General features: G+C 42.0%; 2 protein-coding genes across 2 annotated transcripts in view; one reads left to right on the forward strand and one right to left on the reverse strand.

Annotated features, from left to right (window-relative positions):
- ADAMTS8 (ADAM metallopeptidase with thrombospondin type 1 motif 8) overlaps positions 1–26,495 on the reverse strand; it is a 489,092-nt gene that overhangs the window by 36,987 nt on the left and 425,610 nt on the right. The gene's annotated exons all lie outside the window — the stretch shown is intronic.
- The window catches only part of BARX2 (BARX homeobox 2), a 48,944-nt gene continuing 37,666 nt past the window's right edge, over positions 15,218–26,495 (forward strand). The window contains exon 1 of the mRNA XM_081960645.1: positions 15,218–15,563. Coding sequence (XP_081816771.1) covers positions 15,374–15,563 — 190 coding nt within the window. The 5' untranslated portion in view covers positions 15,218–15,373. The remainder of the gene's footprint in view (positions 15,564–26,495) is intronic.

Consider the following 26,495-nt stretch of genomic DNA (forward strand, 5'->3'; position numbering starts at 1 on the left):
GGAAGTTGCATAACCAGTTTTGGGGAGCTTAGTTTTGAGAGAAACCACTGCAACGAAGCACTTTCCCCATCCCTTGGAGGTGTTTCACCTCTCTTTACTTTCAGGTGAGAGCAATGTGGATAGTTAGTGTGCAGTTCATTGACACATTTTGAAGCTGTCTATGAATATATGGGAGCGTCATCTCCAGAATCTTTCAAGAAGAGACTGGACTGCGATCTGTCAGAAATGGTGTAGGGTCTCCTGCTTAGGTGGGGGTGGGGTTGGACTAGATGACCTACAAGGTCCCTTCTAACTCTGTTAACCTGTTGATATCTTCTGATCACACCCTATGGATATGCACAGCTTAAGGAAAGGCAGCACTATAATCTTTGACAATTTATTGGCCTGTGTCTTCAATATTTTTAGAAGACGCTCTTGTGACCCGCCAGTGACCAACGAAGCTGGCAGCAGTTTCAGACAGTGAGGAGGTTAGGGAGGAACATGGGCCAGTCCTGGAGTCTGGGGAAAGCTCTGATGAGGGCTTTGGGTCAGAGGCAGAGAGGGGGCCAGAGCCGTATGCCAGTTATCAGCTGCCTTCGGAGTCAGACATCAGTGAGGCAGACAAACAGCTGGAGCCTGTTCCCAATGTGCAAATGCGCAGAGTTGCCAGGCGAAGGGAACAGCTAAAGAACAGGGGTCAACTTAGGAGTAAGGCCACAGGTGGACGATGAATGGCTCCTCCCAGAGAAAATAAAAGAGGAGCAAAAGGGGAGTGGAGTTTGCAGGAGACAATTACTTTGCTTAATTGGTTTATTACTCTTCGAGACGCCTTGCCAAGTTTTGCAAATATCGGCCTGTCAGCTCTCCCAGCCAGATAAGGTCCGTGACTGTAAATCCTCCCTCGAAAGACTTTGCTGGATGTGAATGAGCAGAAATCAGTAAATTAATAAAAGAGTTTTTTGTTGGGACATGGAGTTTCCTTCATGTTCTTGGGAAGCCGAGGTCAGAACAGGTTGGTGGAAATTGTCCTGCCGGTTTGTCTTCTGTGGAAAGACTCGCTAAAGCCAAATGTAGTTGCCAACCCAAAATGACTGTTTATCCTTAGATGTGGTTTGTTCCTTAGATCAGTGTTTTTCAACCTTGGCAACTTGAAGATGTCCGGACTTCAACTCCCAGAATTCCCCAGCCAGCATTCGCTGGCTGGGGAATTCTGGGAGTTGAAGTCCGGACATCTTCAAGTTGCCAAGGTTGAAAAACACTGCCTTAGATTACATTTTTATCCTGCCAAGAACTCAAGGAACACAGCATTCCCTCTTCCAATTTATCCCATCTCGTCAAGCTGGCATGTTGATGAAATGTCTGCCCCAAGGGCACCCAGGTAGCTTGCAGGGCTAAAATGATACCTGAATGTGGGTTTCCCCACTCTTTGTGCAGCAAATCCTGGGAACAATATAAAGGTAAAGGTTCTTCTCGCATGTATGTGCTACTCGTTCCCAACTCTAGGGAGTGATGCTCATCTCCGTTTCAAAGCCAAAGAGCCAGCGCTGTCCAAAGATGTCTCCGTGGTCATGTGGTTGGCATGACTAAATGCTGAAGGCGCACAGAATGCTGTTACCTTCCCACTAAAGGTGGTTCCTATTTTTTCTACTTGCATTTTTGCATGCTTTCGAACTGCTAGGTTGGCAGAAGCTGGGACAAGTAACAGGAGATCACTCCGTTATGCAGCACTAGGGATTCAAACCGCTGAACTGCTGACCTTTCTGATCAACAAACTCAGCAGTAGCCACTGCGCCACTGCATTCCTGGGGAATAATATAGTGGCTGGAAATTGTGCCTTTCTTTGGAAAACAGAGATGGAACTGCCACGTACCTAAGCAACCTTTTGGTGGGACTTCATCCCACTGTAATAAAATGAGAGAGAGAAAAAATTGAGGTCCTATGACTTCTTATTGTTTGTCTGAGACAGGAACTATTTTATTACAATTCTTATTCATTTGATTTTTGTCCCACTTTTGCTACTTTATAAGTAACTCAAGATGGCAATCATACACAGCACTCTTTCCTCCTCCTCCTCCTCCTCCTCCTCCTCCTCCTCCTCCTCCTCCTCCTCCTACTCCTACTCCTCCTTTTTCCCACAACAACAAAAAACAACCCTGTGAGGTGGATTGGGCTGAGAGAGAGAGTGGCCCAAAGTCACCCAGCCGGCTTTCACACCTAGAGTAGAACTGGAACTCACCATCTCCTGGTTTCTAAGCTAGCATCTATACCACCAGACCAAGCTGGCAAATTTGGAGCTGGGTTTGATCTGACGGAAAGTTAGTGTTTTGCCTCCTCCCTTGCTAAGCACTTTCACGTTTATGTTCCCCCAGATTTGATGTTTCTGAATAAATGCAGGAATGGGGTGAATTACTTTTTTTTTAACCAGACTCTGGAGGGTTTGTGTGTTGGGTGAATCTGACAGCTGTAAGGGGAGGGATTGAGCCCATGCAGCAGATGTTTGCTATTGAAGCCACTTCATTACTGGGTTAGAAACAAAACCCCTGATTCTTCCTGACCAAAGAGGCTGCCTTTGATTGACAGCTAGCGTGTGCTTCATATGACAAGGACCCTGAACTCTATCTCTCTCTCTGTCTCTCTCTCTGTCTCTCTCTCTTTTATATAACGAAACCAATTTTGTTGTATAACTAATTTCATTGTATTTATTTTGTACAGTGACAATAAAGACTATACTATATTACAAACTCTGTCTCTGTGTCTCTGCCTCTCTCTCTCTGCCTCTCTTTCTTTTTTCTTTCTTTCTTTCTTTCTTTCTTTCTTTCTTTCTTTCTTTCTTTCTCTCCCTCTGTCGGTTCCTCTTTCTCTCTGTGTGTCTCTCTTTCTCTGTCTCTCCCTTCCAACTCTGTTAATCTGTTAGAAATCTTTCTCTCTCTCACTCTAAAAGAATCCAACTCTTTAATGAAACCTTTCCTTGGCATTTTTTTTTCATGGAACCCTGAACATGCTTGCACTCATGTGTGCCCAGCTGTGTATTTTGTTCACCCATTTATCTTTCCCTTTCTGGCATGCTGGAGTAGACTCCAGACCAACTGTACGGAGCACCCGATTGAAAGATTAACATGTGTCTTTCCTCCAAATCGGTCTCTTTCTCTTGTTTAATTTCTGAAAAGTTCGCAACGTCACATTTAATGGATGGATGGGAGGCTCACCCAATCCCCGACTCCAGATGGGCAAGGATGGATAAGAAACACACTTCACAGTGCTTGAATTATGGAGGAAAAGGATAAGGGAAGCTTTGCTTAAATTTACAAGCTGTTATCCTTCACAGCCTTTAGTTCTGGTGACTGATTGATGACCTCTTAAAGTGCCCAATAACTGCAATGTTGGGTAGTGTACAAATCATTTAAATCACTTTGCTTAAACATACAACAATACAAGGAACAGATAATCGTGGAGAAAACTGATCTATGCAATGGCATAAAGACTTGATGGCACAATCAATCAAACCCTCACGTTTAACACCGTCACAGTAGGAAAGCCTTAAAGAGCAACCCCAGAATGAACAAAAAGCATAAATATGGCACAAATAACTCTAGACCAGGGAGAGTCTAAAAACATTTTTTCTTAAACAGATCACAAAAGCAACAAAGAAGAGTAAGGGGGTGGAGGGTTATTGTTTTTTTAATTCTTTTATATTGGGTTTTTATTGTTTGCAAGTTGCTCAGAATCACTGAGATTGAGTGGTTGGTGAAAGAAAGAAAGGAAGAAAGGAAGGAAGAAAGAAGGGAGGGAGGGGGAGAAGGAGAAAGAAGGCAGGGAAGGAGGGAGAGAGAAAGAAAGAAGGAAGGAAGGAAGGGAGGGAGGGAGGGAGGGAGGGAGGGAGAGAAAGAGAAAGAAGGGAGGGAAGGAGGGAGAGAAAGAAAGAAAAAGAAGGAAAGAAAGAAGGAAAGAAAGAAAGAAAGAAAGAAAGAAAAGAAAAGAAAAGAAAAGAAAAGCCAATGGAGCATGGCTTTTGAAAATTGTCCAGTCTCTTTAACTGATAGTGCCCTTTGGATGTGTTTGTATTTATATCTGTGTAATTTATTTCAGTTTTGTGTCCCTTCCTTTCAAACTTCTACTCAATTGCAAAGAATAAAAAAATATCTCCTCACCTGATTTTGAAGGAACCCCAATGTGGACTCTAGGAAAGATTTTTCTGGTGAGGGAGTTTCCTAGAATCCAACTCTGAAATGCTTTTTTTTTTAAATGGCCACTCATCTGACTTCCTTAGAGTGAGGGTTTCTCGAGAAAAATCTAAGTCCAGGTAATTAAATTTTGAAAAAGTTGCTTATTTACTTCATTTATTTGAGTTATATGCTCCACTCTCTTACTGTAGCCATTCTGGACGGTTAACAATAGGTTGATTGATTGATTTAATGAATGTATACTCTGCTCATCTCATATCCAATTGCAATAGCAATAGCATTTAGACTTATATACTGCTTCACAGTGCTTTATAGCCCTCTTTAAGCGGTTTACAGAGTTAGCATCAGAGGGGGTATTCAGCAGGTTCTGACCAGTTCTGGAGAACCGGTAGCAGAAATTTTGAGTAGTTCGGAGAACCAGTAAAAACCACCTCTGACTGGCCTTACCCCATCTATTCTCTGCCTCCCAAGTCCCAGCTGATTGGGAGAAAATGGGGATTTCCCCCTGGAGTAGGGAGCCAATGGAGATTTTACAGTATCCTTCCCCTGCCACACCCACCAAACCACACTCACAGAACTGGTAATAAAAACGTTTGAGTCCCACCACTGGTTAGCATATTTCCCCCAACAATGTGGGTCCTAATTTTACCTACCTTGGAAGGATGGAAGCAGTGATGCAATTCAGCCGGTTCTATTTGGTTCCGGCGAACCCGTAGTGGTGGTGGTGGTGGGAGGCTCCGCCCGCCCACCCACCCAAACATCATCACATTCCATTTGGGATGCTCTGCGTATGCGCGGAAGGTCCTGAGCACGCTCACATTTGCAAACTAGTAGTGAAGGTAAGTTGATTTAACCCCTGGATGGAAGGCTGAGTCAACCTTGAGCCTGGTGAGATTCGATCTGCCAAACTGCCGGCAGCAGAAGTAGCCTGCAAGTACTTCACTCTAACTACTGGGGCCACCGTGGCTCCTTAGCCATGATTCCGGGCAGCCCACAAGTCGAATAAAACCAGTACAAGAGAACCAGAGGTGTTTTTTTTTCATTTAATAAAACAAAAATAACATAAACACAGCAGCCGAGAAGACTCACAACCTTGTCCAGTTAACCATTTATATGGGCTCATCTATTCCAAGAGGTTACCCCAATGCTTGATGCCAAAGTCAGGTTTTTAAACCAAAGTTCCGCAGAGTTGGTGCAAGTCTAATTTTGGGGGGAGAGGGGCAGGATTTTCCAGTGGATGCCATGATAGAAAAGATGGCACTGATTTGCAGATGGGACCCAGAAGACGCTTCTCCTGCCTGATCTCACCAGATGCACAGACACCACTTGGGAGTGACAGCTCTTTAAGCAACCCAGCCCCTAGATGTAAAAACACAATCCAAATACCTACCTAATGTATGCAGTATTGCAGGCTAATTCTGCTGGGTGCCCTAAGTTCGATTCTCACTGGCTCAAGGTTAACTCCATCCTTCTGAGGTGGGTAAAACGAGGACCCGGATTGTTGGGGGCAAGAGGCTGACGCTGTAAACCACTTAGAGGGTGCTATAAAGCACTGAGAAGTGGTATATAAGTCTAAGTGCCATTGCTATCTTCTTTCCTTCCTTCCCTCCCTCCCAGTGGTTAGAATGCAGTATTGCATCCTAATGCTGCCAGCAGTTCGATACTGACCGGCTCAAGGTTGACTCAGCCTTCCAACCTTCTGAGGTTGATAAAATAGGAACCCGGATTGTTGGGGGGCAAGAGGCTGGCTCTGTAAACCACTTAGAGAGGTCTGGAAAGCTCTGCTAAGTGATATATAAGTCTAAGTGCCATTGCTATCTTCTTTCCTTCCCTCCTTCCCTCCCTCCCAGTGGTTAGAATGCAGTTTTGCAGGGTAATTCTGTCAGCAGTTCGATCCCGATCGGCTCAAGGTTGACTCAGCCTTCCATCCTTCCAAGGTTGGTAAAATGAGGAGCTGGATTGTTGGATAATACGCTGACTCTGTGAACTGCTCAGAGAGGGCTGTAAAGCACTGTGAAGTGGCATATAAAGTCTAAATGCCATTGCTATTGCTAATCAACATTAGGAAAAGATAGTCATGGTCAAAATACACTTTATTATAAATTCAACTAGAACCACCTGGGATCCAACTAACTACCTGGCCGCCCAAAGACAGGAAGAGCTACAATGGCCCCAGACTGTCTCGGGCAAACAAGCAGCTGTGAGGCTTTGGGCTGGCTTATCACTTTCTCCCACCCCAGGCTTGTATGCAATCCCTACAAGCTGTCAGAAGCTGTTACCAAGTTATAATTTCGAATACAACACCAAGCAATGAGTCAAATATCTGAATGGAGCCTAGGCTGTATTGCCTACCCAATTTGCATTGCAGTTCTGAGTGTAACTGAAATCAAATAATAGAATCCAAATTTTTGGCTCAAGTCCTGTCCATTGTGTTTTGGTGTAGGGTGCCTTAGCAAGCAACTGGAGCATTGGATGTGATTGTTGGCTGGAAAAAGTTTGCCATTCCCGACTTTAGAGTTTAATGCCACCAATTGAGGTCTGGAAACCACCTGGCAACCACTGTAGATGACAGAATTGACCTAATACCAATCAATCAAACTTGTGAAAAGCCAGCCAAAATTTTCAGACCACGTTTAAATGCAGACCCTTGAAAAACACAACATAAAGGAGTGTGGATTTTGGTTTGCCTAACTGGCATAGCTCCTTATTTTCAGAGAGAGGGAGGGAGGAAAGGAGGGAGGGAGGGAGAGAAGAAACCACAAGGGAGAAATAAAGATTAAAAGTTCCACTTCATTCTTTCCAACTTTTGTGCTATTCAGCCTTTCTCACAACTTTTTTACTTTTATACAACAGGTGTACAACGTGATTTAAAAGCAACTGCAAAAATGTTAAGCAAGTATATTATAAGGCATCTTAAAATATTACTGCTGAACTTTATAGTATTATTATAATTATTACTATCTATTTATCAATACTGAATCAATGCAATTGCAGCTACTTTATTGTGGATCTGTGAAGGTTAAAATGTGCCCTGCAGAATACTAATGATTTCAGCAATGTGTAACATTATCAGAAACAAAGATGTGTTAGATAGCCCAAAGTAACTTGGTTTAATATTTAAAAAAGGATAAGTAGAATTTATGAATGAAATAAAGGAGTCAGATATTTAACCGTTTTATACTGATTGCAGGTTATAAAATGTATTTTATAATCTCTGGAATGTTTCCTCTTCATTTTCCTGAAATTAAAAATTATATTTAAAAGGGCACCCATGAGTTTGGATATGTTTTCTACCCTCAATCTGAATCTGCAAGTTGTTTCCCAGTAGCAAAATATTTATGTTTATTTGTGCCAGTAAAATTACACTGTAATTGGTTCACTTGATTGGGGAATACTCCATACATTAAAAAAAAAAAATCTTAACAGTTGCTGGGATACTTATACATAGATGCACACAAACGTCAAAGCACATCAAACGAACAGTGATCCACAAAGTTTGTGACTTTATTCCAGTTGTTTTGATCGTACAGAAAGAAAATGTCATTGATGGATAGCTGAAAATTGGACTCATTAAAGCAAGTGATGGGATTCTCCAATAAACCTTTTAGATGGGAAAGGGTTTGAAATAGAAAAAGAAACATTATTTTATCAATGGTTAGAGAATAAACATGGAAGTCGGAAATAGAAGGAGATTAAAGAAGAGTAGAAAATATGTTAAGATGGAGATGTAAACAATATGATAATTGTTAGTATTATGATTATGATGATTATTAAGCTTAATGTTATTATCATATTCTTATTAAAAGATATGTTAAGAGGGAAAAATGAACAGGTTTAATATGCTCAGTTGTTTAATATATTATAATTGTAAGATTAGAGAATGAATATCAACATAGTGAATGATGTTGTAAATTCTGATGGTTATTGCACAGATATTTGTACCAAGATGACACACTGTTTAAGAAAAGATATTTTTTAAAAAAGAAATAGAAATAGAAACAACTTTATTTAAAACCCATGAAAAGGAAGGGGGATTTATGAAGAAATATTTCCAATTACATTCTCCTTCTGTCTGATAATGTTGGTTTCCCACCACCCCCTCCCCGTCTCTAGTTTTCTCCGTGCTCAACAGCTTTATTGTATTCAGAGAAGGAAGAGTAGTAAAAAGGAAGCATGCACTGTACACAGGCAGGAAAAAACAATGGGCGTGAAATAACCTCCATAAAACTGTAGCCAAATGGAAGGGTGGCTTGATCGTTTGTTTCTCTTGCATCTCTGATTAAAAAATTAAACAAAAATTAATTTCTAATTAAACGTAATTAAAAAAATAAAAATTAAATTAAAAAAAACAATTTAAAAATAAAAAAATAAAAAACCGAACGTGCCTTCTAAGCAAGCTCAAAATCACACACACACACACACACACACACACACACACACACACGAGACACACACAAGTCGGAGAAAGTTTGCTTGGAAGGAATGGGGATTTAACACGCCCTATATTTCAGAAGAATGAAGTCGGGGGAATGACCCCGGTGAATGCGAGAAGGATTTGGCGCTGAGCCTTCGTCCTCCGGATCTTTGATCATGTTGCCCGCAGGGCGAAGAAGACTTTCAGCACAACGCCAAGAAGAAGAAAAATCCCCTTGCACAAACTTCCCTTCGCCTCGTTTCTCCAGCCTTCTTGCTCCGTTTCACGAAATCTCAAATCCAAGGAGCCCAGCTGTCACTCCAGAAAACACCAGCGCTTCTTTAATAAGCGCCCGTTCTGTTCTTCTAAGTATTATTCTTGCAGAAATTCTAATTTCCCCGTTCGGGTCCCGTCCCCCCCTCCCCCCCCCAGCTTATGGAATCTCCGTTTGGGCTTCCCAAGTTCAGTCTCTTTTTATTTCTCTTCCTCGAAAGAAGCAAGCAGGCCAACTACCGCTACCATTCGAGTCCTATCTAATTCTCCTTCGTTTATTTGGAGTCGGGAAGAGGAACCAGCGGAAAAAAACAATATTTTCTGGCCTTCCCTTTTATTGGAAAATCCGTTGGTGGTTTCCTTGAGAGGAATCAGAAAAGCAGGGAGCTGGGTGGAGGAAAAAACCATCGCAGTCCTGGCTTTCGATCCTTAACCTTAACATAGGATCTTATCCGTTTCTCTCTCAAGCATCTACTGCGGCGTTAGGATGGCACTCTACCCTTCATTTAACAGCGCCGGTTTCAAAGAATCTTTGAAATCTTAAAAGAGGATTTTTTACACGCCCTTTATGAATCCCGCTTTGTTAACTGTTGGCCGCAGGTTTTAAGGCAGAGGTTCTTTTAAAGCGAATCCGACTGACTGAGCTGCGGGTTGACCGGTCTGAAATAAAGAGGCCAGCGGGGAAGGGAGGGGGAATCCTCAGCGGCTGCTTCTGAAGTAAGGGATTGCGCACTTTCCCAGGAACCCATCCCATTGAAGTCAATGGGAGTTACTCTCGAAGAATTTTGCAATTCGTTTTTTTCCCCTACGAACTGTGGCTTTTCTCGGCTGTGTTGGGTCTTTTGCAACCGTCGTTGCTGAATTTTGCACACCGGCAAAGCGGACACAAATATATACACACAGGGGCCATTCGGTCTCCGCTATGTGGCTTTGGGTTGGTGAATTTGTGTCTCGAAGCTTTGCGCCTTTTTCTCTCTTTCTGATATTCAATTGAGGGGGGGGGGAATGTCGTTTGGCTTGTTTTAAAGTACACACAGACACACACAACCTTGGGAGAAACAAGATCCATCTGATTGTTCCTTTTTGGCGCTTCTTCCCGATTTTTTGAATCGACTTCAGACGTTATTCCTAATTGCCTTCAATGGCTAGGCTATTATTATTATTATTATTATTATTATTATTATTATTATTATTATTATTATTATTATTATTATCATCATCATCATCATCATCATCATCATCATCATCATCACCATCCTCCTCCTCCTCCTCCTCCTCCACCTCCTCCTCCTCTTTTATTCATTAAACATGAAACTCAGTTAACTGAGCATTTAAAATGTATCACAACTTGACTGACATTGATGCTTGATTCGGCTTGCTGCCAGCATCTTATGAACAACAGTAGTAACAACAACAACAACAACAACAACAACAACAACAACAACAACAATTTCATCGTCAGTTCGAATCACAGTCTGGGACTGTTAAAAACTTAACAATTCAAGTCCTAACCAAGGACTTAAGAGCTGTTAAGGTAACGTCTGAATATATACGCAGTTCCGAGTAAGGTGGCTCTTTGCAAAGTCAGACTATTTGGGTCTGATACGTTCACAATTTCCATGTATCTAGGCAACCCTTTGGATTTTGCTCCAATTACTATTGGTACAACCATTGGTTCTTCCCCCACAATCGCTCAACTTCAATTTATAAATCACGATATTTTGTTATTGCTTTCTAGCTGTTTCTCTTCTTCTTTCGTGCATTGCCTGGCATCGCAATATCAATCAACCAGATTTCTTTCTTTTTTTCTTTTCTTTTCCACAATAGTCATGTCAGACGTGTTGTGGGCCAGAGTCCAGACGTCTGCCTATTTGGATCGGAAAGTTATTATTCCGTGTTCTGATTTAATTGTATGAAAGTTTATAAACGTGATCCCTTTGTGCCCGGATTCCAAGCTCAGCAAACAAAGGCAGGACTGGACTGGGAGGAGCAGAATTACATAAGTGATAAAATAAGAAGCGACTAGGCAGCTATCCCTCCGGTTCAGCAAGAAACTAAGAAAAGGAGGGGGGAGGGGCACGGCTTCCTTGCCCTTCGCCCAAGTGCAGAGCCAGGTCTACTGTTAGTGACTCCATCGCGAAAGATACGGAATTGCTCCCTAAATGTGGGTTATTGCAGGATTTGCCACGGGGAAATCAAATGAACTATAGATAGATACATAGATGTATGTATATTATTGATATATACAGGTAGAGATCTCTAGATATGGAAATATGTAGACATGCTGGAGATGTTATAAGATCGGAAAGCGTAATTTGTTTTTGTTTTTTTTAATCCACACGGAATAAAATACTATTCACCCAGTCACCTATCCACCATGGAAGGAGACATTTAAAACTACACACACACACACACACACACACACACACACACACACACTCGTTTGCTTGGTTTTTAGTCCTAGAAAGCGGAGGGCCATTTTTCTGATGGGGGTGTGTGTTTTTTTGACAGTTTTCGATCGAAAAAATGCGACAGGAAGGAAGAGCGGCCAAGCCTGGAGGCTGCTATAAGCAGGGGAAGAGAGTCAGGATCAAAGAAGAGGGAACTTGTTCCTTGAATGGGTGCGGAAGAAGGGGTGGGAGTGAGGGGGAAACATTCGAGACGAGAGGAACCGCTGAAAAAGCTCCGTCTTCTGGTGCAAAAGGGTTTGGGGAAATACTCGCGTGGAACGGGAACGTCGAGCGGAGCGCGAGAAATCTAGGATTTAGGGATTTTTCTCCGTGGTCGTGGTGGGAAGGTGGTTGGGTGCGAGTTGCTTCTACTCGGAGGAGGTGGATGAGAGATAGAAGAGGAATCGCTCCGTCTATAAAACTCCAGGGGATTCTCCAAGACGGGTAAAATTGTCCCTGACCGCATTTGATGGGGGTCCCGTCCAAAGGGGACCCCATAAGTGCACTCACGAGCATGATTTCATCCAAACCAGTGCAATCTGACCGCGAAAACAGCCCTGGAATAACTGGAAGAGTAGTCTGGTTCGCGATTATCGGACTATTTACCTTGCGCGTCGTATATAGGCGAGTGGGGGAAGAATTCCTGGTCCCGGGGTGCTACGTGAGGGAGATGCACCCTTAAAGAACCTTCCGTCCCAGGATTTGGGGACGTTTGCAAAAGTCCCGGAGCCGAAGCTCCTGCAGGAGGGAAGAAACGCGCTCCCCGAGGCGCGCTGTCAAAAGCCAATTCCGCGCAGCCGGCCGAGAGCCGAGGAAAGGAACGAAAACTGGAGACTGTCCGGGGTTTGGCTTCACCTGCCTGCAGCTCCTGAAGTGGAGAAGAAGGTTTGATATTGACTGGATCGGCTACTGGGGGCTCTTTTCCCAAAGGAAGGGCGCTTTTTTTTTTTTTTTTTTTTTTTTTTTTGCGGGAGCTGTCTGTGAGGTTCACTTTTCATGCCGCTTTTGCAGCTCTGGTACGCTACCTAAATGTGGCCCTCTGAAATGAAAACAGATGCATTAATAATTACTGTCCTAAGGTTGACAGTGAAATGAATTAATTTAGCACATCTTGAATGCAGAACTATTTTCACTAATAATTATATCCATGATGAAGGGCAGGGGGTCTGAACCTCAATTGGTCATTTTCAGCCCTTATAGTTTCAATATTTACTACCAACTGATCCTGTAGAAAGAAAAAAGATTATTTACATAACGTAATGCTATAGGTGCATACTTTTTTAAACATGTCTAAATATTTTAGATAATTCTAAAATTTAAATTTGAATGCCCTTTGAATTAAAATTAAAATATATTGTATTATCCACGTGGATCTTGAAAATCCAGGAAAAGAACGCTGACAATGTATATAAGCCGAAAACTGATAAAGCCGATAGATAGATAGATAGATAGATAGATAGATAGATAGATAGATAGATGATAGATAGATAGATAGATAGATAGACAGACAGACAGACAGACAGATGATAAAAAGAGAAAGAAAGAGAGAGAGAGAGAGAGAGAGAGATTGATTGATTGATATAGATGATAGATAGATAGATAGATAGATAGATAGATAGATAGATAGATAGATAGACAGACAGACAGACACATACAGATAGATGAGAAAAAGAAAGAGAAATAGATAGATAGATGGATAAAGAGAAAAAGAGAAATAGAGATAGAGATAGAGATAGATAGATAAATAGATAGATACAGAGAGAGAGAGGAGAAAGAGAAAGAGAGAAAGAGAAAGAGAGAGAGAAATAGAGAGGGAAATATATATAGCTAGAGAGAGACAAAGACAGAGAGAAAGAAAGAGAGTGATGAGATAAGAGAGAGTGAGGAAGGGAAAGATAGAAAGAGAGAGAGAGAGAGAGAGAGATAAAGAGAGAGAGAGAGAGAGAAAGAAAGAGAGGGTGAGTGATGAGATAACAGAGAGTGAGGAAGGGAAAGATAGATAGATAGATAGATAGATAGATAGATAGATAGATAGATAGATGATAGATGATAGATAGATAGATAGATAGATAGATAGATAGATAGATAGATAGATAGATAGATAGGGAGAGGAAGAGGGAGGGAGGGAGGGAGGGAGGGAGGGAGGGAGAGAGAGAGAGATTGAAGGAAAGAAAAAGAAAAAGAAAGGAATTCCGGTTGCGATCCTCGGGAACTAGTAGTGAGAAGGAAATCTCCAGGAAGCCGAATAAAATTCCAAGTTGGTTTTGCAAATTTTCGCAACTTGAGTCTCTCTTGATCGCGGCTGATTGGCGTACACATTCAGCATACTGAATCGGCAAAGAGTTGGGTCCTTGGATCAGTCAGTGATCCGAGAAAAACTTTCTCGTTTCTTTAAGACGTCCAAATCTACAAAGTCGGCCCCTCCAAGCTCAGTAAGACTTACCAGACAGGTGTTAGGATTGCGCCTGGGCGCATCCTCAGCCTTGTTGGCCTCCCTTGAGATTATTTCACACCGAAGCCTAAGAGCCTTAGAGGCTAATAGGACTCTTTTAGAATCACAGTCTCCCTCTCCCTCTCCCCGTGTGTGTGTCGTGTGTGTGTGTGTGTGTGTGTGTACAATGCTACAAAGTACTATAGATATTTGGTAGGATATCATTAAGAGCAAAGAATGGGATTTTTTCATTACAAACAGAACTTTCATATACTCAAAGACCATCGGATGCTCCGGCCAAGGTTATCCTTTCTTTTAGCGGACTCCGCCGAAGATTTCCGCCAGAACGCCGTTCCCAACGATTCCTGCAAAGTCTTCCATCCCTTGGTGACTTGTGCACGTTTGCTGCAAAGCAAATATTAACCGGCCCACCCAAAAGGCACTGAAACGAGATCAGATCACTGTCAGGGCACCTGTTGACGCCCTGGGCGTTATATTGATCTCGGTTAGGCCAGGACCCCGTGTTGAACTTCACCTGAGGGTAGAATCCCTCTGCTTTTCCATTGGGGGAGCGGGGATGCTCCACCAGAAGGCAGAAGGGGGGGAGGGTGCTATCAGTGCTATAGACTGGAGCCTATTTGTGGCTTGGCATAATTCGGATTCTGCCTCCTTTTGGGACCAACTACTGAAGTCCTGCGAGTCCATTGGACTGCAAGGCGATCCAACCGGTCAGTCCTAGAGGAGATCAACCCTGACTGCTCTTTAGAAGGCCAGATCCTGAAGAGGAGACTCAAATCCTTTGGCCACCCAATGAGAAGGAAGGACCCCCTCATGCTGGGAAAGATTGAGGGCAAAAGAAGAAGAGGACGGAGAATGAGATGGCTGGATGGAGTCACCGAAGCAGAGGATGGTAGAGGACAGGAAGGCCTGAAGGAACGTTGTTCACGGTCAGACACCACTTCGCAACTAACAACAACAACCGAAATCCACCAGGGCTTTCCCTTTCGTCTCCAAAGGAGCCTTTAAAAGTTCGTGTTTTTTGTCTGCCTTCCAACTTCTGCTTCAAAAGCGGGAGGGAGGATGCAAAGAAGAGGCGGGGAAGTGACTCCTCTCTTACACCTATACGCACAGGCGCGCGCGCGCGTACACACACACACACACACACACACACACACACACACACACTGGCGCAGCCAAGCCTAACCCCAACCCCTGGGCCTCCTTCCAGCTGGAAGAGGGAAGCCAATCCAATCCACACCTCGGATTCTTAAAATAGAGCAGTGACTCGCCCTCCCGCACAGCCCCGCGGTCGAACAATGGGGTCGCTGCGGATGATAGGCGCTTCTTGATTGACAGCTGTGGTGTTGGGAGCAGGGCTGGGTGCGCGGCTCTCTCCGAGGCTTATATAGAGGCTGGAGGTGGGGAAGGCAGGAGGAGAGCGCGGCGGGCGGGCGGGCGGGCAGGCAAAGCAGTAAGCAAGCGAGGCAGGGAGTGAATTGTACGAGAGAAGCAGGCAGGCAGGATCCCGGCGACCGCCTGTTGCTGATCGCCACGCCTCGCCGCCTTTTGCTGGGGTTTTCTTCTCCTTCGTTCGCCCCCCGAGGTTCGGCGGTCCCTCCGGGCTGATATCCCCCCCGCCTCCGCCATGCACTGCCAAGGCGGGCTCCGGCTGCCTTCCCCCGGGCAGCAGCTGAAGGCAGCCAGGCGGCGCTACAAGACCTTCATGATCGACGAGATCCTCTCCAAGGAGACCTGCGATTACTTCGAGAAGCTCTCGCTCTACTCCGTCTGCCCTTCTCTGGTCGTCCGGCCCAAAGCTTTGCACTCCTGCAACGGTAAGAGGCCCCGCGGACGCCCTTGGCTTTCCCCCCTCTCGGGAAGGAGGAAGCCTTTTTTTGAGGGGGGGGGAGACAGCTCTGCTTGCGGGGCTTTGATCCTGCCTCGGAGTCCAGGCAAAGAAAGCTTTAAGGATGAATGGAGACCACTCCTTTCTCCTTCTCACCCTTCTTTCTCCTGTCTTCTTCCTTCCTTCCTTCCTTCCTTCCTTCCTTCCTTCCTTCCTCTCCTCTCCTCTCCCTTATTTCTCCTGTCTCTTTTCTTCCTTCCCCTATCCACTCCTTTTCCCCAATTTCCTTTCTTTTTCCCTTCCTTTCCTTTCTCTCAATTTCCTTCTCTCTCTCTCTCTCTCTCTCTCTCTCTCTCTCTCTCTCTCTCTCTCTCTCTCTCTCTCTCTCTCTCTCTCTCTCTCTCTCTCTCTCTCTCTCTCTCTCTCTCTCTCTCTCTCTCTCTCTCTCTCTCTCTCTCTCTCTCTCTCTCTCTCTCTCTCTCTCTCTCTCTCTCTCTCTCTCTCTCTCTCTCTCTCTCTCGGCCAATTGTCTGCCAAAGAAGCCGCAAAACTCTTCCTTAGAAATACGTTTTTCGGGGCACTGTTGCTATTGAATGCCAACGTTTCTGGTCTTTAAAGCAATGGAGCTTTTGAATGGAAAGTGGTATAGGCAGCACTTGTCATATCACTTGTCCCGCTGTAAACCACGGAGAACCAAACCAGGTGTGTGTGGGGGGGGGGACGGACACACAGACTTACCTGAAACTAATATTCAGTCGCTTTGATTTTTACCAGAGGCAAAGAGAGTTACACACACCACACACACAATTAAGAGTAATCTCTCTCAAAGTGGGATTTAAGATTATTACCAAGGATTGGGGATCAACAACTGGAGAGATTATCTGTGTTTCAGAGAAAGTTTCAGTTCTCCCCCCCCCCACCTCCCAGTCCCGAAACTAAGATCCGAGTGTGAGAAGGAACTTTAGAAATCAGCCCTCTGACAAGGGCAGATCAATCAAGCAAATAATTCCCGATAAGGCTGTTTCTCAAATGCTTGGCAAGCAAATGTTTCCCAATTGTCACTTGCCCTGTTATACCACCTATGACTTCAAAGGTAGAAAGTGGCAGCCGTTGGTGCCCACACCCGACAACAGAAGTGCATCCACTCTTGCATTTGTCTTTCCGTTTTTGACAGGCAGGCAACTGTCCCCCCACCCCCACCCCCGGATCTCAAAAGGACCCAGAAATAATACCCAGGCGAAGGGTTTAAGACAAGGAAGGTGAATTGGATAAACCTTTCCAAGTGCTGTTAGGTGCTCAGAGCTTCAGATGGGGCTGCTTACAATACTTCGTAGTTAGTGCTTACTACATGCACTTGTCTTTCACCAGACTTGAGTTCCTATGCTGAGCCGGGCAACCCAAAAGTCCAAGATGTCACTCTGTCACTCTGCTTTGTGATTATAAGCAGAACAGGAGATAGGATGGATTGTCAGTTGCGCATGTTGTGAGCTTGGGGGCTTTTTGTAACAGTAACAGTAACATCTAGTCCGACCCCAATTGTTTTGTGTATGGAGATTCTCACTCATCCAGATCATTGCTGTCCCGAAGGTCCTTTTTTCCAAAAGGCAAGTGGACTTGTTTGTTTGTTTGTTTTCCTTGAAGGCGTTTTGCTTCTCATCCAAGAGGTTTCTTCGGTTCTGAACTGAAGAAGTGTAGGATGAGGAGCAAAACATCTCCAAGCAAAAACAAAGGAAGTCCAGTTGCCTTTTGAAAAAGCACCTTTGGAGAATTGTTTTGTTTCCATAAAATAGTCAGCTTTCCCAGTAATTTTTTTAACAGTTACAGAACTTGGCAAGAGAGATGAGACAGCTTTGTACTGGCCCAGAAGAGGCAGGAATGAGTTAGAGCAGAGGTCTTAGAACTTGAAGTCCACATGTCTTAAAGTTGCTAAGTTTGGGGCTCCCTAATTAGAGTTTTGGCTTAGTGTAGTTCTTGTAGACAGATCTTCTTTCATTAAATCTTCTCTTTTCCAATCCTAAAGCATTTCCAAATCTCTTTCTAAGTGCTTCAGAAGTATGACCTCTAGCATGGTCCTCCTGTAGATATTTGCAAAGACTGGCTTATCTTGCTATCAAAAGTCGATGCTCTGATTCCATTTCTTGCCCTCATATTAATATTGCATAGTGGCTGTATTTTGTTCAGGGTGGGACACACTGAAATGTTCCCCCTCCCTAGCTCTGAAGCTTATTAGAATGACAAATCAATAAAACTCGAGTTCAGGGATCCTACCATTTTGCTAAATCAACCCCAAATTGTTGGGTTTAAGACATAAACTAAGATTTATACATCGTGAGGGGTGGTCTCACATATCCCTCCAAGCTAACATCAAGGAAAACACTCTAAATCTTAACATAATGTGTGAATTCAAACTTTTCCCCGGCTTAATTTAATTTGCAAAGTTAACATCAGGTTAAAATATAAAGAAGTGCTTTGTTGCTTTGAAAGACGCGTGGGATTTCTATATAATAAATAAAGTGTCCCATTGTCTTCTAGGATGTAATTCAATTCCAAGATGATTGCAACTTATTTCCTTGTTAGGAAATAAGATTAACTGAAATAGACACCGATTATTTACAATGATCTTGCAAGCATTGGGTGTAAAGATTGATCAGTTGACAGGCCTATGATTTAAATGTAAAGTAAACTCACTAATACTTTATTCAAGTATCAAGCAAGACTCAGTTCACTTAAATCTCTGGGGGCAAATATATTTCTTTTATTATGAAGTCAGCCAAGCCAATTTCTCCACACTTTTCTAAAATACTTCATTAGGAAATATTCTGTCCCTGAAAATCAGTGAGTATGTAGTCAGAGAATCAGAAAATATTTTAATCCATTCCCCTCCCCCACTTTTGGAACAAGAAATGAGAATGTGTTCAAAAAGTATATCAATTTTAATGGAACCAAAAATCAAATTAATCCCAATTTGATCAAAGGAGAATATTTTTTCAATTGTTAGCCCACTAAGGTTGTGTTTAGAACTAATTTAACATTTATGGGGCTCACGCAAAAGGTTTTCATACTGAATCTCCTTAATGATTGTATAAATTTTACCACGTATCAAACAGAGTTGTTGTGTAATAAATATTTTAGGATGGGGGAAAAGTTATATAATATATTTAGCCAATCAAGTGCCACAAGTTGGCACAGCAACTGTGACATTTTGAAATAAGCCCTGTTTCGCTTTGAATATCTAAAGTCACCTCTTCTACTCCTGCAAAACCAATGGCAAAACTCCCGGCAGTGTAACTCCGATCAGTAAAATTACTATTTTTAAATCCCATTTTAATAGAACAGGTGTTTTCCTGTCTCTAAAATAAAAGATTGTGCTGACATTTAATGGTGTGTAGGTTGCTTTTAATCATAACATTTAAAATAAAATTGTGACATTTTCAAATTGTTCTTACTTTGATGCTGTTACTTGTGCTAAAAGCCAAAATCATTAAATTTGTCTAGGGGGAAAAAAGCCAAGAATTGGAATTTTTTCAGGTGTGGTTACTTCATCCCGCACCCTGTGTGTAGATTAAGTATGTTATTATTAATGCAGATCTCAAGAAACTGCATCGATCATAACATGAGCGGCATTTTCATGACAAATAATGTTTAAAACAAAAGCAGAAAGTTATTGGACAGGGATTCTTTCGGAAGGCGTATCTCATTGGGTTTTAATTTAAATCTATCTATTCCCATCTGATAAGGAAATTTTGTTTATAAAATACTCTTAGATCTCAATCACATATATTAAAAAGAGATACGGTAAGTTCCACCAATTGCCCTATGCCAGATTCCTATCTTTTGGGAATCACCAATTTCATTCTCTAAAAAATAATTGGATTCCTTATAACTCAGTCTGGGAAAACATGCCATGTAGGAACACAATGTACAATTAATTGAAATGTTAGGGAAGTGCTTAAAGGCATTGACAAATTCCACTTTACAATTGCCTTATTACAATATGATATTGTCATTCATATTTTATATCAATTCCCCCCTCATTTTTCATTCAAGCCAAGAATTTCTAAGCAAGAATTGCTCATTAAGAAACCCACAGGCAAGACTTCCTATTCATTTGCATTTGCTCACATCCTGATCTTTGAGAGATGCCATAAAATGAAACGCAGTCGGATATAAAATAAAAGCCCCATTAAAATAGATCAGTAATCGGATAGAAGTCACAAGTTAAATAGCATTCATCAGTCTCCGACTACCTTGCATGCAACTAACTAAAACTAACAAGAATTCAAAGCTCTTTGAAAGTTGTATTTTTTCAGATGTTTTGTTGGGATTGACTACTGAACCCAGAAATATTTATTTTTGAGTCAATTGCACTATGGAAATACCTCTCATTCAGTATTGCATGAAAAATCGGTACATAGAAATATTTTTCAAAAAGAAAAAAATACTTCACTCAGAGTCAGTTGGAGTCTATGTATCCAGTAATTTTTTTTTAAAAAAAAGATATTTTAATTTGCTGCTACTTTTCTTGTAAACTTCCAGCGAATCAGCATATTTAACAGCAGAATGATATGGGAATGTGAAATTAATTTTAAAAGGTATTTTCCTATTTCAAAGGCTTATCTTGATTATTATTAACTAAGTCATGTGTTGGAAAAAAATATTAACAAATGGCTGCAGGCTGTTCTCTTTAATTTTTCAAATGGCTCATAACCAACTACGGGAGATTCGGTAGCTATTCATAGATCATTCAGTTGCAAAAACTTGTATACAATATTTACACACAGGGCTAAATCAGTATTCCTCAACAGTTGCTCCTACAATCTCAATTATTTCATCCAGAAAGTTACTCTGGATTGTAATAATAGATTGACTCATGGCGGGAATATAATTATTTCTGTTTTTAGGAGTCTTTTTTTAAAAAAAAATCAAAATAGGAACACAGATACAAAGTGTTTTTCTTTCCTTGTCCTGAATTTAATAGCTGAAACTATTAAGTTTCAGCTGAGTACCACAACTACTCATGGAAGGAAAGTCAGCTACTGATTAAGAATATGAAATTGATATATAAATATGAGTGGAATATATGCGACCTTTTGTAACTACAGCCAAATTATCGATTTAAACATGCCTTGTTTCAGTCTTTCCAACCATGGTGAGAAGCTGGGTGCATTGAGAAATTCAGCACGAAGGAGAACTATTGATAATAATACATGACATTAATAACAATACGCTCTTTAAGACAAACAACTTATAATGGTTTCCGCAGATTCCCATTGAACTTACTTGTTTTAAAAACCTTTCATCCGTGAAAGGAGAGATGGCAAAGGAAGACAGTGCCGTATTACTCTCTTTAAGCATGACTGCTCTTAATTGAAACCATGTAAAATTTACCCAGATATTATACCCAAGGCAGTTTCTAAAAGGCTTGGAATAATAATCTTCATGATGAATTGCTTCATCTTCACAGCTGTCCTAAAGGACAGACTTTTCTCATGTTGGCAGTCAAATCTCTTAGTATTTGTGTTGGCTGAAACTTGCCAACAATCTTTGTTTCATCTTAGACTAGCACATGGCTGTTAAAGCAAAATACAACTTTCCAATGTACTGTAACTATCGGATCTTTACAGAGTTACCTCTAAGATTCAGAACAGTCCAGCAATGTCCTTTTTCTGAGTCAACTGATCTCGGAATACCAGATGACCAAGTTCAGACAATTTAACCCCCCCCCCACAATTGATTCTTCCCGTTCTCATGCTTTCTCTTCCATGTTCATCGTTGACAAAGGAATGCCATCAAGCTCACAGTTAAATGGACTGTAATAAATACTGTCCTACTCATGCTTCTGGCTTAAAGAAGACTAAATCAGGCAAAAGAAATTGCAGACTGTAGGAGTGGAAGGAGGAGGGGAAATTCATGTAAAGGTCAAAAATAGGGTAAATTGTGTTTTATCATTTAATTTAATAGCCCATTATTAAAACAGGCAGGAATGCATCAATGCCATGGATTTAAGTGTCCATAAAGCACATTGGGAACAATTTCTGTAAGTAAATTGGTTGGTCTCTTCAGATGTTGAATTTATCAGCGACAAAAGCAGTTCTACCTTGGCCATTGAAAAGTTCCAATATTCAACTCAAAGAAAGTTGGTTAATCAAGAAAATGAACAATTTGACAGCTTTTGGCGGAAGGAGAAACGCACAAGTTGTTAGCTAAGAAGTGGCCATTTGGGGTTGTTCTCAAAATACACGTAAGAGATAGGTTAGCGCAAACTTCTTTTTTCCTTGAAATCGATCCATTGAAGGCCTGAGTTATGTAAGTTATCGTAACCGGTTTATTTTTTTCAAATAATAATAATGATTATAAACCACTTTTGAGATTGTCTTCATGATGAAAAACCAGGAGAGGAAATGTATCAAATGTCAAATGAATTACTCATAAGGTTAAGCATGCTTACCTACAGTAAAACAGTGTTTTATTGGTTTTGAAGGCTTGCATGTACAAGAAAGGCAGGCAGTGGAATGAATTTACAATAGGAGGCTTCAGATAATAAATCCATTTCTCCCTTTTTGTCCCATTTGTCCGATATTTTAGCTTTTCCGACATATTGGTAGCAAATTGGAATGCCTGAACTGCACAATTGCGCCTGTCAACAATTCCTTGTTCTAGGAAATGGCTTTTTAGAATGCCAGGTGTTGTGACAACCAACTTTAAAAAAAAAGATGGATTATGTAAGAATTGCATGAGTTTTCTTGAGCCACATGATAGATAATCCTTAATCCAACCCAGAAGATGTTTTTAATTTTAATTTTTCAGCAGGGAGGATTGTTGTTGCGCTGTTGTTGTTTTTACCAGGAACAATATAGCAGAGTGAGAGCTGTTGAGGCAAGTTCATTCGGCCCCGTTTAGCCGAACTCGTAGTGGCGGTGGCGGGAGGCTCCGCCCACTTGCTCGGACGCTTCTGCGCATGTGCAGAAGTGACGTACGCGAATGAGCATACGAGCACGAGCGAACCGGTAGTAAACCTGTTAGCAACCCACCACTGATCACCAGGTTAGGTTTCAAACTCTGAATATTATTTTTGGAACCATGTTGACCCCAATTGTTGTCACTTTGTTAAAAGCCAACTGGTTTAACATCGTACTTTCATAATTTTGGCTTCCTTTTGCTATTAATTTGATGCTGATTTTGTGAAACAGCCTTTTTGTTGTGGATTTTGGCACAATCTTTCAACAAAGGAGGGGCACTTCACTGAATACACAAGGCATTTTGGAATTGTACTGATGGAGTTAACGATATAAATGTATGTGTGTGTGTGTGTGTGTGTATTTGTGTTACAACCCCTGGTATGTCCAAATATGACAAATACATACCTATTTCCCTGGCTCAGCTGATAAGGAGGAGAGCCTGTGGCTTAGTGGCTAACAAATCTGCCTAATATGTAACATAGCCCAGGTTCAAATCCCAGTAAGGGTATGGCTAGCTGATGAGAGCTAAATAGCTTGAAATAGATCTATACTAGTCCCCCTTTATTTATTTATCAGCACAAATACAATAGCGTTGCCCAGGTATTTATTTATAGTGGGAAAATATCCGGACCACACATAATTTCTAATGTTGGACTTTCCCCCTTACCAGAAGGAGTCCCCTTGTGGAATACTGTGAAGCCGTTACCATGGCAACTCCATTGTGCTGCACAGTAGAAGCCATTTTAAGGCACAACAGGCTGTATCTTAACAGAACACACGCCCCAAGGGGTTTTAGGGGTGTCTTACCCCACAGTATTTGTTTTCAAAGAGTAAGTCATCTGAGTACCAAGTGGGGCTTAAATTAATTAAATTCACCAGGAACAGGCTCAAGACATTTCCCCAATTGCAACAATGTTCTCTCTGTGCAAACTGACCTGAGTAGGTAGAATAATGATAACAGGTCAGCAATTCCCACTACCCGAATACCTTATAGTGAATTTGCCATTCTGTCTGCTCATCCTCCTGATGCACACACATTGCATTGTGGCATGACTAGAATGTGCAACTGTTAGAATTAAAAAACAACAACCTTTAGCACGCATATGTGGGCAAAGCTTAGAGTACTCCTTTGTTCTGCATAACCAAAAATCCACCGTGCTGTTCCTCAATTCATATTGGATTTACCCTGGCTTGCAATTGCCAATAGCAGGGGATGTTGAGAGATGTATTTTACACATGAAATACCCATGATAATTATAAACAAAGAACTAATTACCCCAGAACTGTAACACAATCTATCTCAGAACCAGAAGCTTCTCAGAGCTACCTGTTGACCCTGAAAGCGTTGAAGGTGCCCCCCAAGGCTGCACCCCAAATTGCCACAAGATGGAGGATTTTAATAACCTTTAATAATTTAATAAATGCATGGGAAGTAGTTTTACTTCCTGCATTGTATTTATTGCCACTTTAATTACATGTCACTTAAACCATTTAAAATTACATTTTCTTCCTGGACACACCCACTTTTTGGCAGGTCGGTTCTAAGATTATCTTAGGGCCCTAAGAAAAGTTGCACACTCCAGATATAATTATAGGATCGACACTCTAATGCTATCTCTCCTATCGGCTACAAATTGCCATGTAACCTTGGATCTGGAGAAGTGGTTGAGTGAAATCACTGCATTGGGCAACTCATGTGCAATGCTTGTTCGTGTATAGGGAGTAGATAACCCTTAGGTGACTTGTATATATGTATATATGTATGTATGTATGTATGTATGTATGTATGTATGTATGTATGTATGTATTTGTGTTACAACCCCTGGTGTGCCCAAATATGGGAGGGAGCTCACTACTCCCCCTTTCTGTCCTTCGGCATTACAGAGGACCATCTAGGCAGAAAACCATATTTTTTTTATTTTTTTTATCTGTTGATTTATTTATTTATTTATTTATTTATTTATTTTATATCTCCCTTTATTTATTTATCAGCACGAATACAACACACACACACACACACACACACACACACACACACACAGACATATATATGGCTGTGTGTGTGTATATGTTACAGCATAACTCTGGAACGCCTTGAGCAATTTCAACCAAACTTGGTACACAGATGACTTACTCTCTGAAAACAAATACTGTGGGGGTAAGACACCCCGAACACCTCTCAGGGTGTATGTGTGTCCGTCCTGGCATGCAGTGAGCCGTCTCTCTGTGAGCCGTCGCTCAGCTCAGCTCCACTGCACATATGCGGGGTGCGAGGGTCGTATGCATATGCGTGAGTTGCGGGAGGGGAGCACAGGGGTGTGTGGCGTGAGGCTCCCCTTGTCTGTTTCTGCTCCCAGGTGGCTGCAGGGAGGCCTACTAGGCCCAAAACAAGGCAGGGTGGCGTCATGCACGCATGTGCAAGGGGGCAGGAGGAGCGCGGGGGCATATTGTGTGAGACTATAGATATAATTCATTCCCTTTCCTGTCTAATACAGGATTAGGATAAATAAATACCCGGGCAACACCAGGTTATCAGCTAGTCTCATATAAATTAATTAGGCGTTATTTCCTATTAAGTTTGCAAAGATTGGGTCAGTATATTTTTCATGAGGGCTAGGCAAATAGTTAACATTTTTAAGGGTGGAGAAGGTAGAAGGAAAGGGAAGAGGGAAACAATCAATGGCCTATCAGTGTGGTGCCTGTGGCTCTTGACTTATGACCATTTGTTGAGTAATTGTTCAACCGTTATGACAGCAGGAGCTTCTCTGCTTGCACAAAAGCTGTTCTCTGTATGGCACATCTGTTGACTGAAGTTCAGTGAAGTTCACTCCCATAATACTTGTCAGCCATTCCTAAAATCGAAGGTATAGTCTTCTTGGGTTTTTGGATTCATGCTGGAGCCCATCCTCAGGGAACTTCTCTTTGTGGTTATCGGAGAATCAAGAAAAGTAAAAGGCAACTTTCTAAGCTGAAGAACCAGCGCTGTCTGAAGACGTCTCCATGGTCCCACAGAACGCTGTTACCTTCCCACAAAGGGTGATTCCTATTTTTCTCCTTGCATTTTTTATATGCTTTCGAACTGCTAGGTGGGTAGAAGCTGGGACAAGTAACAGGAGCTCGCTCTGTTAGGCGGCACTAAGGATTTGAATTGCTGAAACGCCAACCTTCTGATCGACAAGCTCAGCATCTTAGCCACTGTGCCACTGCTTCCGTCTCCAAATTTGAAGCTGGAGGCGTACCCATGTCATTTCCATCCATCCAATTGCCTACACAATGAAATGTCTGCACTTCACACAAAGCTCTTCCAAACTAGGCAGAGAGTAAATAGCCAGTTGAAAAGATTTCCTTTTGACCAGGCCGTCCAAAGTTGCAATGTTTTAGCCTTCCATGCGCAAACCACACAGCCTTTTGAAGGATGCAGAGAAGCCCTTTAGAAATTACTAAGTTGCACCACGGAAATCCAAAGGGTCCTTCGAAGCATCGGAGCCAGCCTCATCAACTCTGGAAGCTCAGAGAAGCAGAAGATTTATGACATATTCTAAAACGATCCAGTTGTTATATCGGTGACCCCAGAAGCTCGCGATGGCATCTCTTTTTTTTTTTAATGGAGAAGGTCAGCAAAAAGTCCCAGCGTGGAATTGTTTTAAATTTGATCTGGGACACACTTCAAAATCCGCATGGAAACTGTTTCTGCTGAGCCCCAATTTCCCCGTTTAATTGAATGGATAGTGTTACAGCATTCCTGAGGTATGGCCGAGAGCTGTGGGAAAGGGAGCAAGACAGGAGGAGTACAGTGTATGCGGATTCTTTTTCACCCTAAACCTTATTATCGGCCCTGGAACAGCTGTATTAATTCACTTAAATAAAACAAACATGACATTGTAGGTAATACTGTTTATCAATCTCATTTACACCTAGCTAGAGGGAGTTTGCATTCTGGCAAGGATATATAGGCCACAGGA

The sequence above is a fragment of the Natrix helvetica genome (assembly GCF_964273705.1).
Source record: "Natrix helvetica genome assembly, chromosome: 8".
In the NCBI taxonomy this organism is placed as follows: domain Eukaryota; kingdom Metazoa; phylum Chordata; class Lepidosauria; order Squamata; family Natricidae; genus Natrix; species Natrix helvetica.